The 16,110-nt window shown below is 43.9% G+C and overlaps 1 protein-coding gene across 3 annotated transcripts in view; it reads right to left on the bottom strand.

Moving 5' to 3' along the window:
* Positions 1-1,817: 1,817 nt before the first annotated feature.
* The window catches only part of GAK (cyclin G associated kinase), a 76,804-nt gene continuing 62,511 nt past the window's right edge, over positions 1,818-16,110 (bottom strand). For 2 of the 3 annotated variants that reach the window (XM_079959163.1, XM_079959161.1), the window contains 6 exons: positions 11,928-12,065; positions 10,869-10,988; positions 9,414-9,653; positions 8,811-8,959; positions 6,588-6,764; positions 1,818-2,675 (listed from right to left, as the gene is read on the bottom strand). In XM_079959163.1, the coding sequence (XP_079815289.1) occupies positions 2,574-2,675; positions 6,588-6,764; positions 8,811-8,959; positions 9,414-9,653; positions 10,869-10,988; positions 11,928-12,065 (926 nt within the window). In that variant the 3' untranslated portion in view covers positions 1,818-2,573. The remainder of the gene's footprint in view (positions 2,676-6,587; positions 6,765-8,810; positions 8,960-9,413; positions 9,654-10,868; positions 10,989-11,927; positions 12,066-16,110) is intronic. The other variant, XM_079959162.1, reaches the window with a different exon arrangement.

Here is a 16,110-nt window from a genome sequence, read left to right as displayed (position 1 = left end):
GGAGTGTGACATGAGCTGTGGTGCCCTCTGAATTTGTTCTGCCAAATTGGATAAGTATAAGATATTGGCATGTTTTCTCCTTGTTGCTGCCGCCACTGCTAACGTAAAGGGCTGGGCCGCCATCGATGTACAACTTTTCTGCCCCATTCTTAATGATGTCTCCGCCACGTGACCAATTCTGCTGCTCAGTTTCTTCAGAAATTGCATGACTCAAGATCCAGGTTTATATCCAAAAGATAAAATTTTGGTTTGATCAAGGTTAAGAACAGAAACTCTGTTGAGGGGTGCTTAAACAATGAAGGGCCACAAAACTGAAGTTGCATGGAATCTTCTACTGGGCCTACTCTCTCCCTCCACCCCAGCAGCTTACTGTAGCCTGTCTTCCACAACTCCCATGTTGGTTCAGCTGCACGTAATAGACAGGCCCATAGCTAAGCTCAGAGCCTATTCAGCAACGATGTCACTTGTGCATACAAAGCAGATAATCAGTGTCTCACTGCCCCCAAGTGAAGTGCAATCCCATTTATTTTTCACACCTACATCACGTATGACTACCAGTTACAGGCTGAATCGTCTGCTTGATTCACTTAGGCCTACCTAAGTGTGTAGGTGTGAACTATGAGTCAATAAAGAGTAGTTTTGCTTACGCATATTGTTTTGGAGATAGCCAAGAAATGGCCACACACTTGATCAGCCTTTCCCTGGCCTTATAAAGCACAAGGAAAAAATACGTGCAGTTTCGCACCTGAGGGGGGGAAAAGGAAATACTTTTCAAAAAATTGTAACTCATACACATTCTCTGCTTTAAGATTATCTCTTTGGGCTTGGGCATCTTCCCCAGGCTGACAGCCACATTGCGTGACTGAGTTTGATCGCTCAGGTTGCATCCCAAAGTACATTTCATCCCTGCCTCCTCTAAGTCCACTCTCTACAGAATAGAGCAGCGCTGACTGAGTATACTACAGAATTAGCAAGTAATCTGGCTGGTCTCTGTTTCCTGCAGCGTGGGTGGAAGGATAGAAGAAAAGGTCTAACTTTGTACCAACTTTGATCAGAAAGCTGCTTGCCAGAAAAAGCACTACTCCATAACAATGCCAGAATTATTCTCTGTGGCAGAACCAGACTGAATAAACCTTGATGGCTTGCAGACAGATTTAAAAGTGGAATCCATCTGAAAGCTACATGGTATATTGAAAAGATGCCACCACAACCTAGACACCATATTGCTGATTGAATACAGAGCTGGTCTTGATGCTCAGCAGAGAATATTGTGCTCAATTCTTCATTTTATAGGTGAGACCAATCACCGGGCAAACAGCGTATTTTCCTTTACCACAGAACTAGCCGGTATATTCAGGGATATGTCAAGGCTTCAAGACAGTACATAGATCATCATCCTGTTGTTTGATCCACACGCATGAACTTCCAGAATCAACAGGCTTTCAAACATGTGAGGGGAAGTTGTCCCTGGTTGGCTAAAAGTGCACACACACCTTTCCAATGCAGCTACGTGATGCAACACATATTCTGTTCAGCCTCTCAAAAGCAAAAAAAGGGAAACCACTGGGCTCACATTTCAAGTCTCAGCATATGCGTCAACCAACCAACTTAACAATTCAATTATGCCAACAGAAGGCACATATACCATCAAGGAGAGCAGAAGACAATGCAAATATATATAATTTCAAACAAACATTTTGGAATAAATATTTAAACAGTCTTGTCTCAAAGGAGATCATAATAAATAAGACAAGACCATGCAATCCTTAAATTAAAGACAAACTCTGCTTCCATCTTTACATATTTTTTTTTTGGGGGGGGGGGGACCACAAACACATCAAAGATTCATTCGTGTCTTTTCTTCCCCACCAATGCGACCGTTTTGGCTAAGCTACTGTTGATGCAGTGTAAGGAACGCAGGTGTTGTCAGAAAAAAATGTTTTAATTATTTACAGAATGATTACCGGAATGATTACATGAAATACCAAAGAAAAATGTACACCTCGCACAGAAACCAGAAAAGAGATGCTGAGCAAACTCACAGCTGATAAGGTAAACTAAAGCACTTTGAATAAGGCAAACATGTAAATTTAAAAAGGGGAAAAAACAAAAAACAACCAAGACAAATCATAAAGACTACATAGAGGGGGGAAGAGAAATGCAAATCGAGGTTGGGTGTTTCCTCAAATGAAGGGAACACAAAAAACACACACACACAAAAGGGATTTGAAATGGATGATGCCTCCCACAGAAAATCTTGCCCACGCTAGCCGCCATCATTAAAATTACACGTGTGTTCAAATCCTCTCTCAGATGGCTTGGAACTTTCCACTCTCAGGGCACCACTTTCCGAGTGTCGATGGACCCAAAGTGCCATCTGTGTGCTGTGTCCTACAAGACACACCCCGTTTGTGAGAGTGTATAGATTCAAAGTGTGCAAGAACCGGGAAGCATTCCCTGCCCCCCTCCCCTCCTCGATCCAAGGAGGCGACACTATAACAGCACTCAGAAGATTCGGTTTTTGCTGCAAATACATTTTGAAATCCACCCCCGCTTTTCAAAAAGGGAGCATCTTAGAAAAGTGATTTTGATCCTTGGTTTTCAAATTCTGACCACGCGTCGCTCAGTTCCATGAAGATCATTTTGGCGTATTGTTCATAAGGTTGCCCTGTGGCCTGCAAGGAAGCAAAACAGAGCAGGAGTTACAAGAAACGTGGGTGATTTCACTCCAAACATGAGCTGAGCAAGAATCCTGTGTTGCTGCCAACACAGCAATTCTGCAGCCAGGATGCAAATGTACGAACAGACCGCCCCTTCCCGGACTTGGGAGTGTCTGGTCAGAAGTCTTGGCATGGAAGATAGCAAAACACATTGCCTGCCTCTTCTGCATCATTAGCTAGGCTTAGAATCAAAGAGTCATGAAATTGTAGAGTAAGAAGGGACCGTGGGGGTCATCTAGTCCAACCCACTGTAAGGCAGGAATCTGTTGCCCAGCATGGGGCTCGAACCCACAACCCCAAGAATGAGCTACAGAGTGAGCTATCCCAACAGGAAGGCTCCATGTAATCCTTCCACCTCCAACTGAACATTCTTGAGAGTCGAGTCAAGTGACAGTTGCCTGTAACAGCTGCAGTAAAGGAAAGCAGACCCCACCCCACCCCGCCAGAAAAGGGCTGCCACTGAAGACAGTTCGGAAACTTCAGCTGGTGCAGAATTCAGTGGCCAGGTTGCTCATCGGAGCAAGATGGTTTGAGCATATTACACCCTGTTCCTGTTCCCACTGCACTGGTTACCAATTAGTTTCCAGGCCCAATTCAAAGTGCTGGTTTTGACCTATAAAGCCTTGAACAGCTCAGGACCGCAATACCTCCCTCAAGGACCGCCTCTTCCCATATGAACCTACCTGGACCCTGAGGCCCTCCTTCGTGTGCCTCCCTCCTTGAGAGGTCTGGAGTGTGGCAACACGAGAAGGGGCCTTCTCTGCGGTGGCTCCCTGTCTGTGGAATGCTCTCCCCAGGGAAGTTCACCTGGTGCCTTCATTATGCACCTTTAGGCGCCAGGCAAAAACGTTCCTTTTAAACCAGGCCTTGGGTTGATCTGTTTGACATCCTATGCCCTTTTAAAATGTGGCTCCTTTGCGGGGGGGGGGGTAGTTATTGGGTTGTTGTTTTTATTCTGATTATATAAGTTGTGATTTTTTTTTCTGAGAACTGCCCTGAGACCTCCAGGTACAGGGCAGTATAAAGGTAAAGGGACCCCTAACCATTAGGTCCAGTCGTGGCCGACTCTGGGGTTGCGGTGCTCATCTCGCTTTACTGGCCAAGGGAGCTGGCATATAGCTTCCGGGTTATGTGGTCAGCATGACTAAGCCGCTTCTGGCGAACCAGAGCAGCGCACGGAAATGCTGTTTACCTTCCCGCCAGAGCGGTACCTATTTATCTACTTGCACTTTGACGTGCTTTCAAACTGCTAGATGGACAGGAGCAGGGACCGAGCAACGGGAGCTCACCCCGTCGCGGGGATTCGAACCGCCGACCTTCTGATTGGCAAGTCCTAGGCTCTGTGGTTTAACCCACAGCGCCACCCGCCTCCCTTATAGGGCAGTATATAAACTCAATAAACAACAACATTACAGAGGGAAACAATAACACACCTCATCTAACCAGCTCAAGCTGTTGCTTGCTATGAGGTAGAGATGCTGTGGAGACAATATGCCAGCCTCATGTTTAAGCACTTGCACTGTCGCCATAGGCAACCAGAAATGCCATGCAGTTCCAAGGCAGGCTGGCGGAGGAGGAACAGAGCTCTCCAGTCCTTCTCTTGTGCCCGGCACAACAAGAAGCCAGGCTGCCAGGAGAAGGGGAATCTCCTCTAAATCCAGCATAGGAATGTAGCTAGCTGCTGCTACAAGCCCCCTTGCAAGCTTATATTTATTTATTTGCAGGCTGGTAATGTTTAGTTTCTCAAACTTGGCTTCCCATGTCAGTTTGCATTTCTTAGTGTAGAAAGTATTGATCTGATGTGTAGAGATCTTTCCTATTCTACTTAATCCAAGAGGGTTCTGGAAGCTTCTCTGTGTGAAAGAAACAAGCAGAAGGTTCATGATGTTTGGGTTATTCCTTCAGAGAAGCTGAGCACAGCTGGCTTAAACTGGTTCTCCTATCTCTTCTGACAAGGTCATGCTGACTATAAAAGAAAGGCCAGAAGGAGCCCGGGTTTCACTTTCTCTTTCTATCTCTTTACTTCTGGTGTGGTGTTCTGTACATAGCATGCTATATAAGGTTTAGTCTTATACGCTATTGTAAGTTTAAGTTAAGTCTGCTGCAAATGGATTTTTTTATGGACAGTGTCAATCCTGAATGTATTGGATTTGTGACTATTCTGCTCATTTGCCTTCAGCAGCAGTAAAGCTTTGCTGGATGAAATACAATTGCCTCTGGTCTATTTTTTGGGAATCCTGCAACGTGTTTAAGTTTTTACTCTGCTAACTATACATTGGAATCTGCTCTGGTTCAATACTGAGCAGAATTCTGTGACATCCCAGCTGTTGCTGGACTGCAACTCCCAACATCCTTGGGATCACTGGTCCTGCTAGCTAAGGATGATGGGATTTGTAGTCCAACAACAGCTGGGGAACCAAGTTAGGGGCTTATCTACAAAGCTTCTGTAAGCTGCTGAGTGTGCTGCCACACAGCGGATTCAGGAATTGTGCCCAGCTATAACGGACGATGTGCAAAGGCCGCCTCATGTGTGTTACAAGCTACACACACAGAGGCCAATTCCTATTTCTGAGTTTATTTATTTTTAAAAAATGTTACATACCACTTTTCATAAACTGCAGAGAGGCAAATGAAACCTCTATGCTGCTTACAGAGAACAGGAAACAGATATGGACAGTGCCAAAAAAAGAAAGAAAGAAGGTAAAAGCAATTCCTGGAAAGACTGCACTTGCTAAATGCTCATTATTAGATCACAGCATTTAAGGAAGCTATTGTTGCTGCTATTTATTAAACTTATTAGCACAAAGTCCCTCAAAATGACTTACAACAACAAACAATACATGTTCAAACTGGTATAAATCTAATCAGATAAAAATCTAAAAATCATTCATATGTTTAAAAAGGCAGGATCAAAATATCCCACCCACTGAAGGGAGTCACAGATAATTATAAGCCAAAACGCCTGGCAGAAAGGAAATGTTTTTGTCTGGCGTCTGCAGGCAAGTACCGGAAATTATGGTGCCATATGAGGCTCCATGAGGGCAGCATTCCACAAGCAGAAAGCAGGTAACCTGGATACCCTTGTAGGAGTTGGAGGGAAGCACCTAACTTACTCAAGCTCAGAGCCTTCCTTGCTGGTATGGCCCATCTCCCTGCAGTTCCCTGCTCTGGCTAAGAGATGGCAACAGCAGCATATTTAGCATCCCTCTGGCCACCAGTTCTAAGACCCATGACTGGCTCAAGGCCTGACACGTTTGCTGTGCTGTATGTTCCATTGTGTAGAAGAAGAAGAAGAGTAGTAGTAGTAGTTTGGATTTGATATCCCGCTTTATCACTACCCTAAGGAGTCTCAAAGCGGCTAACATTCTCCTTTCCCTTCCTCCCCCCCACAAACACTCTGTGAGGTGAGTGAGGCCGAGAGACTTCAAAGAAGTGTGACTAGCGCAAGGTCACCCAGCAGCTGCATGTGGAGGAGCGGAGACGCGAACCCGGTTCACCAGATTACGAGTCTACCACTCTTAACCACTACACCACACTGGCTCTCTTTGTATTTCTTTGGACCTCTGCAATGCCTCCTACAGGCTCTGGTTGAGCTGTTCTAGGTAGGAAGTACCTACCTAGTGGTTCACAGAATCATAATAGTTGGAAGGGACCCTGAGGATCATCTCGTCCAACCCCCTGCACTGAAGGAATATGCAGCTGTCCCTTATGGGGATCGAACCTGCGACCTTGGCATTATCAGCACCACGCTCTAGGCAACTGAGCTACACAGCTTGAGCAGGGAGCACCCAGCACCTGGAATTGACCCTTAGGAATATAGCAGTAATTTGGCACTAGCAGTTTGTCAAATCTGCCAGAAGCACGTACCTTATCTGGATGTACGACAAGCACTGCCTTCCTATAGTATTTCTTGACTTGATCTGGGGTAACCAGGTCAGCCATGCCGACCTGCTTCCATTTGGTCTCGCCTTCCCAAAGCACAGTGTGAAGAGTAGATAATAAAGCTCTTATATTCCTCTCTTTTCCATCAATCCAATCTAGAATCTAGAGAGAGAAAGAGAGAGAGAGAGAGAGAGAGAGAGAGAGAAGTTCAAACACATGTATTGTGTTATTTTATGCACGGTGACTTGCTGTTATTTTGATTTGATTCTAGTTTAGAAATTATTTATTGTAACGGTTAAGAGTGAATTTCAGTTTATATTACATGATGATATTTAATTTTATTGTGTACCACGGTATTCTAATGGATTACTGAATACTACTTTATCTGATAGAAATAGTTTAAAGTTATGTTCTTAGTATGACATTTCTGTATCGCATCAGATTGTTATAAGGTGTGTGATCTTTGTTGTTTCTTCGGCTTGTAAACTGCCTTGCGTATAGTAAAATATAGAAAGGCAGTGAACAAATTAAAAGTGAAATGAAATGAACAAGAAGTATAGGTCTTTGGCTCAAACAGGCAATCTCAAACTCCTCTACCTGTTCACTTCCAACAGAAGAGAGAGGTCTATTCATGCAAAGGAATGCAGCCACAAACTGTATTTTTTGCTCCATAAGCCGTACCGGACCATAAGGCGCACCTAGTTTTTAGATGGGGAAATCAAGGGGAAAAAATCCGCTTCTCCCAGAGCTTCTGGGGCTGCCGGGCGAAGCCCGTGTCCCCCCCCAGCCCCAAAGAGCAAAGAAGCCAAGACAGCAAGCGGGATCCATCCCACTCACTGTCTCGGCTTCTTCTTTAGCCGCGTGCAGCCTCTCCCGGCCAGAGGGGTTGCACGCGGCTATGGTAATACCCCCGCAAAGGCCCACAGGAGCCGCACACCCTTTAAGGAGCGTGTGGCTCCTGTGGGCTTTTCTACGAGGAGGGAGAAGGGACTGACTGGCGGCGTCAGTCCCTTCTCCCTCCTGGGGAAAAGCCCGCAAGAGCCGAGGAGCTTGTGTGTGGCTCTTGGGGGCTTTTCCTGCCTGCCTCCCCCCTGCATTTGCTCCATAAGATGCACACACATTTCCCCTTACTTTTTAGGAGGGGAAAAGTGTGTCTTATGGAGTGAAAAATATGGTAATTTTCTGTCTCTTCCCCTAAAGAAAACCCTCAATAAAGCACAAATGAAGAAGCCCTCTCTAGCAGCAGCTCTGGGTGTGTATGGGGGTGAAATTATGTGTGTATGTACATGCATGCATCTTCTATCAGTCCTACTACTCCCTAAAGGACAGGAGATCTTGTACATCCCCGTTCTGTATCATCTTGCTTGTTGCATCAAACTCAAACCCAAGTTGTGGAAAACTCTGAACTTCTCAAGCTGAGTGATATGCCTCCAGACCACTGCTTCACCAGGTCCAGTACAGATGCTCTCTCTCCCACTGTAAGGTGTCTTTCGCACCTTAAGGTCTTTTAAAGACCTTTTAAAAAGCTCTTTTTAACGGGAGATGCCAGGGACCTTCTGAAAGCTAAGCACGTGTGCTCTGCCAGTGAGCCACAGCCCCACTTAGGGCCAAATCCAGGAGGCTCATTTGATTTGCATCCCAAGCTCAAAAGAGGCCACAAGTTTTAGCCACTTGGCATTTGATAAACTTTGCAACTCGCTTTTATGCGCACCAGACCAAAACGTGACATGCACACTTGGCTTACAGCTGCAAAATTAGGCAAGTCAAATGCATGACTTGGTAAAAGGCACATTATTGTTGTTGTTGTTGTTGTTGTTGTTGTTGTTGTTGTTGTTACGTGTTAATGTATTTTGTTGCATTAAAGAATTTACAATTTTCACAAATATTAATAAAAAGTATGCCAGTTCTGATGGCACAAGGCTAGACCGAAACCTCTCTGGTCAGCTAATTATATAAACACCCCCACTCTTGTTTGGTGCCTTATTTTGTTTTCACAGATCCTCATTTTTTTTATTTTTATCATGGGCTAGGGGCTTCTGAGAGGGCCTGCCCCCCCAATTTCCCCTATCAACCAACAGCCATGTATCATCTAGGGACTGCCCTCCTCCACATTTATGCTTCAACTTCCCCCACATAGATGGCACACCGCTGCTTTTCCAAACACCAGAAGTTGAAGGATGAGAACTATTCAGTATAAGAACAGCCAACCTTTAGTTTCAGAGGGTCCATATCTTTAGACATTTCTTGCTTTCTCATCTCAGCAATGGTCTTTGGTCCTTTTCTGTCGGTTTTAGCTGCAAACCCTTGATTCGACAAAAGATCCTCAAAATCGTTTTCTGAAACTTTGGGTTTTTGTCCTAGCAAATGAGATAAAAAGGATTAGGCTCCCAGTTCACTGGTAAGTGACACAGAAGTGAAAAGTCTTATATCATATATATGTACAAGAAGCCACATGCATCATGCTTAAATTTCATCCAAACCCTATCACCTGGGAAAGTGTGGGATCGCACTGTTACTCAGAAGCAAATGTAATCTTCTGCAAAGGGGCTTTACAGACCAATGCAGCGATAAAAAAATAGATTAAAAAAATTATCTTTTCTCCAAGGTGTATCATGGATTATGATGATTTTGCTGCGCACTGATGGTATATTTTTGCTGCTGTTTAATTTGGGTTTGCTATCTAGGCTATTGTATGGCTTCTGTTGTCATGCACTGTGCCACACTTCAGATTTTGTACGTCACTTGGAGACTCTTGTATGCCAAGCAACTAATATATGCAAAAAATCATCATCATCGGGTAGAGGAACATACCAAAGCCAGGTGCCCTGATGCCTCTCTCTTCTCGTCCTCCAATGACACTGAAATTCACAGTGTAGTTGGCTTTCGGCTGCGCGCTCGGCTTAGCTTGTTCTGGCGCCTTTGGCTGTGCCTGGGGTTGCCATGATGTGCTAGCAGGTTGAGTTTTGCTTGCCTGCCATTGGTTCCCTGCTTTCTGAGAGGGAGTGGACTTTGGAGCAAAACTGCCGGTTGAGAATCCGCCACTGGAAGCCCCTGGAAAGCAAGGACCAGGGTTTTGCATTTTAATTTTAAAAGATATTCCATTAGGTTTAAACCTATGAAAACAAGCATGCCAGCATCTTCTGTGGCAAGGATGGGGAGCCTGTGGTCCTCGCAACGTGGGACTACAACTCCCATCATCCCTCAGCATTGACTGTGGGAACTGACAACTCCTGAGGCTTGACAACCATATGTCAGGAGTGCTCTGATGGTGTTTCCTGCTTGGCAGGGGGTTGGACTCGATGGCCCTTGTGGTCTCTTCCAACTCTATGATTCTATGAAGCCCAAAAATATTTGGAAGGCTGCAAGTTCCCCAACCTTGCCTTGTAGCTAGTCATGTAGTGGTTCCTGAATGGATCCCCGCTCCCCAGCATTACTTCCCAAAGATAGTCATAACTTCTTTACAAGCAACCAAATTCAGATGCCAGGATGCAAATCTTATGGCATGATGCTGCTTGGTTTCAGCTTTCTGCCTAGATCTCTCAGATTCACGGGTGGCGCTGTGGGTTAAACCACAGAGAATAGGACTTGCCAATCAGAAGGTCGGCGGTTCGAATCCCCGTGATGGAGTGAGCTCCCGTTGCTCGATCCCTGCTCCTGCCAACCTAGCAGTTCGAAAGCATGTCAAAGTGCAAGTAGATAAATAGGTACCGCTCTGGCGGGAAGGTAAACGGCGTTTCTGTGTGCTGCTCTGGTTCGCCAGAAGCAGCTTAGTCATGCTGGCCACATGACCCAGAAGCTGCACGCCGGCTCCCTCGGCCAATAAAGCGAGATGCGCACCGCAACCCCGGAGTCGGTCATGACTGGACCTAATGGTCAGGGGTCCCTTTACCTTTACCTTTAAAAACGGCACGAACTAAAAACTTCAGAAGTTTCAAGGGCTTTGGTGGCCTTGTACAAAAAGCCTACAAGCACCAAACGTGACAGCTAACACTCAGATCTGAACACGTTCTCTGAATGGCTGGTTTGAGGAGCAATGAGAGGGAAAGCCCCACAGCACAGAGGGGTATCCTGCAGAGATGCCCATGTAAACTGAACAAAAACCAAACACCAAACAAAGTAAGCAAGGACTCTTGTAGCGAAATGACTACATTTTTATTTTACAGACCCGCTCCAGCATTTTAACTACATTCTCCACTCTGAATGTACAGGATAAACACACTCTACTGGAACTCTTTTCTTCCTTTTACTGGTCACTTAAACACTTACCTGGAAGGCCGGTTCTCAGGTTAGCAAGGTCAGCAAAAGGGTCAAAGTTCTGTGATTTTGCTTGACTGAATGAAAGGCCTGAAGTGGCATTTGTGGGTCCTCCTGTCGTAAAAGCCGGGCCTATGTAATAAGACACAATTATTACGCTCTGCAAAATATCACATGGGTGGCTGCAAATACTGCTATGCCACACTATTCAGCATTCTTCTCAATCAATGGATGAAATATGCTTCTGTTCATTCCTTACGACTGACACTTTTGCATGCTATGATCTGTATATGTATATGTATATGTATATGTATATGTATATGTATATGTATATGTATATGTATATGTGTGTATATACATACATACATACATACATACATACATATATATGGCTTTTTGTTTAACAATGCAGAGGGGCTTGTGAATTTTGATCTTGCCTGCTCTAATCTTTATCAAGAAAGTTTACATTTTGGTGTTAATTGTTATCTGTGTGCTTTTTACATCGAATCACACACTCACCTAAAACAATCTCCTTTTATATTGTTCCAGTCCCAGGTGAATATGACTGCTAAAAAAGCTAAAAAAAAATGTTGCGTATGCCGTCAACATTCAGTTAATGCTTTAGAAGAAATAAGGCAGGGAAAGCTGCATTGCTAACACAGTTATTACGCTGTCTGTCAGTATGCTTTTTATTATGCTTATTTTACATTTCTATCACTGATGTTCTGCAATGTGTTTTTAACGTTGTATACCGCCTTGGGAACATTTGATAAAGGGGGGGAATATAAATTGAATAAATAACAGTAGTAGTAATAATAATAATAATAATAATAATCTGCCTTACATGCAGAAGGCCTCAGGTTCAATCTCCATTGTGAGGTGGGAGAGACTCCTGTCTGACAACCGCTGCTACTCTATGTAATGGGCTCGGTATAAGGCAGCTTCCTATGTTATTTGATAAAAATCCAAGACTATTACGTGACCAAGTGTTTCACATACACACAATGTTTCGGTAGCTCTGCGTATACCGCCAGCTGCCAAATAAAAGGAAGCGACTCCCTTGCACGATACCTTCCAAAGTGGACTTCTTCGGTGGTGCGGGCGCTGCAGTGCTAATTGCCGGGGCATCTGCCCAGGAATCCCAGCCGCCTAGAAGGTCAGGCTGGCTTGCGGAGGAAGCCATTTTAGGTGGGTCTGGTGTCAAATTCCCTAGAGGGATGCAAACCAAAATTCAGGGATAAGGTAAAAGCAGGCGGGTAACGCTGCATAATCTTAACAAGGAATACAGATTCAAATGTAGCAATTATACTGGATTATTTTATTTTTAAAAAAATATCTCTTAGAAATCAATTAGAGTTTGTTAACACACACACACACACACACACTGTTCCAGCAGAGCTCTTTTTATGACATTATAAACAACAACTTGGGGTCACCCAAATGGCTTGGCAACAGCTTCAGAGCAGACAAAATACAGCTCTTCTTCACATGTGTAACTTAACTTATGCAATTCAGTACAGTGGAACCCAAACACTGCAAACCTGGAAGTAAGTGTTCTGGTTTGCGAACTTTTTTTGGAAGCCCAACATGCTCCTTTTTGAGTGTTACGCTTCTGATTTGAGTGCCACACTTCGGTTTCAAGTGTTACATTGAGGTCTGTCTGTTTTGGCTATTTATTTTGCATTTTTGTGGCTCTTTTGTTTTGTTTTTGTGACTGTGTGGAACCCAGTTCAGCTACCGACTGATTGATTGTGTGACTGGAGTGCATTGTTTATTGCTTTCATTTTATGGATCAGTGGTCTCATAAGATAGTAAAATTCATGTTAAACTGCTGTTTTTTAGGGGTTGTTTTTAAAAGTCTGGAACGGATTAATCCATTTTGCATTACTTTCTATGGGAAAGCGTGCCTTGGTTTTGGAATGCTTTGGTTTTGGAGCGGACTTCCAGCACGGATTAAGTTTGAGAACCAAGCTACCACTGTACTTCAAGGTGAAGAACCCCACCACTAGCTTAGATGACTAAAAACAAACTTCTCCATCAATTTGTCTGTGAACAGCTATTTGGCCATAGAACCCAAAGAGACCCTGTCTGCAGAGAAGCAATATGTCACTGAATAACCAATAAGCTCTAAAACCTGGAAGAAATGTGGTTGTCCACCATTTGTCTAGACCAGGGTTTCCCAAACTTGGGTCTCTTGCTGTTTTTGGACTACAGTTCCCATCATCCCTGACCACTGGTCCTGCCAGCTGGGGATGGTGGGACTTGTAGTCCAAAAACAGCTGGAGACCCAAGTTTGGAAAACCCTGGACTAGATGAAGGTTTGAACTGATCCAGCTCAAAAGGATCTTATATTGCGATATGAAATGCAAGATGAACTGTAAACCGGCCATCCTAGCACAAACATTTTGTCATATAACTCAAGGAGATTACGTACAGCCAAGATATTTATTCTTCTCCAGAATCTGGTAGTATGGAAACAGAACTATAAGCTATAGTAGCTTCCACCCAGCTGAAAACAGACTAGCCGTTAATGTTAACATATGCTTACTATTTTTTTAATTTAAAAAAGGCTCACCTACAAAAGATTTGCTTTGCAATGCAAAATATTTAACCAAATTTCAGCTACCATCCATGATCACCTAATCAAAATAATTTGTTGCACTTTTCAAATAATTAAATTGCAGCTGCAGCTGAGTCTATAGCTGCACTCAAAATAGTATGAGTCAAATCGGTACGTTGATTGTGGCTCCGTTCTAAAATTATTTACTGGACATTCATCTGATACAGAAGCACGAAACCATAGCCTACAGGGCTATAGATCTATATCCCATAACTAACAAACTTCCCCTTCCCTGCTCATCTCTATCATTCCAAGAAATGAAAGCTATTAACACAGGTCATTGGTGTAGCTAAGCAGGTGTCCCTGAGGTCTTGTTGCTCTGTGTCCAGCTAAAAGTTCTCTCTGGACAACCAAGACACAGGCTAGAGTGTCACAGCTCTAATAAGCAAGGAGCTTATGCGGGTGGTGCTGTGGGTTAAACCACAGAGCCTAGGACTTGCCGATAAGAAGGTCGGCGGTTCGAATCCCCGCAGCGGGGTGAGCTCCCATTGCTCGGTCTCTGCTCCTGCCAACCTAGCAGTTCAAAAGCATGTCAAAGTGCAAGTAGATAAATAGGTACCACTCCGGCAGGAAGGTAAACGGCATTTCCGTGCACTGCTCTGGTTCGCCAGAAGCGGCTTAGTCATGCTGGCCACATGACCCGGAAGCTGTACGCCGGCTCCCTCAGCCAATAAAGCGAGATGAGCGCCGCAACCCCAGAGTCAGTCACGACTGGACCTAATGGTCAGGGGTCCCTTTACCTTTACCTTATCCATGCCACTACAGGAGACTGTGCTTAACATAGGAAGTCAGAGCTTTGGTCCATGAAGCTCAGTACTGTCTAGACTGACTGGTGGTGGCTCTAGTTTCAGGCAGGAACTGCAGACACCAGAGATTGAACCTGGAAACTTCAGCATGCAAGGCAGATGCGCCACCAATATGCTGCGGTCCCTTCTCTGCTGGCGACTAAAGATTACATTGAGTCCTAAAGTGATCACAAGAGTAGCACTTAACCACTAAAAGTTAGAGTTGCCTGAAGCCAAGGAGGGAGGCATCTCAGGTAGAAGGCTTTCAAGCAGTTTTAACCTGCTTTATAGCAGGGGCAGTTATAGAAACTCAGGTATATAAGCTAAGGGCCAAATGGCTCCTTAAAGCAAGGCTGCAGTCACCAAAATGGAATGTCTAGTTGCCATTCTGGGTAAGATGGCTCTTTTTCAAATGATGGACTGACTGATTGATTCTCAGTTAAACACCTGGATAGTTCAGATGATAACCTTGAGCTAGGTGAAGAGCTTTGAGAACTTAACAGTCACCTTATCTAGGGACAGTCCACATATATATCGGCCTATTCCAATCTCTTTTTCTTAATGGCAATTGCTCAGGCTGCACAGAAAAAGCATTTTGGCTCCTGAAATCCATTCCAACTGTGCAAATAAAATAGAACTGATAGAATTCCACAGGATGGGGCATTTGTGTGTGAAAACAGTCCAGAGCCAATGATCCCAAGACATGCACCTCCAGATGGCGGAGATGTCAGGCACCATCCTGGCATCCATGAATCCTCACTTGGTCGCAAGGTACAAAATGTGCCTGGCACCTGGCTAATTTCGAACACTGGGCAAGGTGGGCAAACATCAGGCTTTGCAGAACACAGTTCCACATGTTGCTTACTCCTGCTCATGATGAAACGTTTAGTAACTTGCACCCAAAACTTATTAAGCTTATGTCAAGTATTTATTTAGGGCACGGATATCACAACTACTGTTCACTGTTAAAATGGGTATGTGTACAGAGATTATTTAAGAAAAGACTCCACTTGATCTTAGCCAAAAGGCCGAGAAGTGATGATTAACTGATTTAGAATTTACAGATTGTTCCCTATTGAAGGAGAATTACATGAAGATGATGTACAGATGGTACATAACACCAGTGCAGTTAGGGAAAATGTACAAAACTAGTTCAAATATATGTTGGAAGTGTAAAGAAAAGGAGGGGACATTTTATCATATATGGTGGGATTGTAAGGTAATTTTAAAAATTTGGGAAATAATATATAACAAATTGAAGAAAATGTTCCATTTAACATTTGTTTAAAAACCTGAAGCATTTTTATTAGGGACTGTAGGGAAAGATCTGCCAAAAAAAGCTGAAAAACATCTTCATGTATGCGACAACAGCCGCAAGAGTTTTAATAGCACAAGGATGGAAGACTGAAGAAACCCCAACTAAATAATCATGGCAAGAAAAATTGATGGACTATGCAGAACTGGCAAAACTGACATATAAGCTACAGGACAAGGATAACTGTGACTTTAAAGATGAATGGGAACCCTTTACAAAGTATTTGAAGACGCAACAAAGCGAACTGGACTCCTTGGCTGGTTTTGAATAAACATTCACAAACTTTTTATTTATAATTATCAGCTAAATAGTTTGAGGATCTATGCAACTGTGCAACATGCAGAAAACAGCATTTTTAGAGAAATCAAAGACTGGAATTGAGGGAAGTCGGGGGGTGGGGGTGGGTGGGTTCTGTGGGGGGAGGGAGGGGGAGGGAGGGAAAATGGGGGAAAATAAGGATGACATGTTTCTGGATAATATGTTTTGTTTTAATTTTGAATAAAAAAGTAATTAAAAAAGAAAAGAAAAGAAAAG

The sequence above is a fragment of the Podarcis cretensis genome (assembly GCF_951804945.1).
Source record: "Podarcis cretensis genome assembly, chromosome: 17".
Classification (NCBI taxonomy): domain Eukaryota; kingdom Metazoa; phylum Chordata; class Lepidosauria; order Squamata; family Lacertidae; genus Podarcis; species Podarcis cretensis.
Note: the sequence above shows the minus strand (reverse complement) of the source record. Positions and strands in the feature narration are given on the sequence as shown.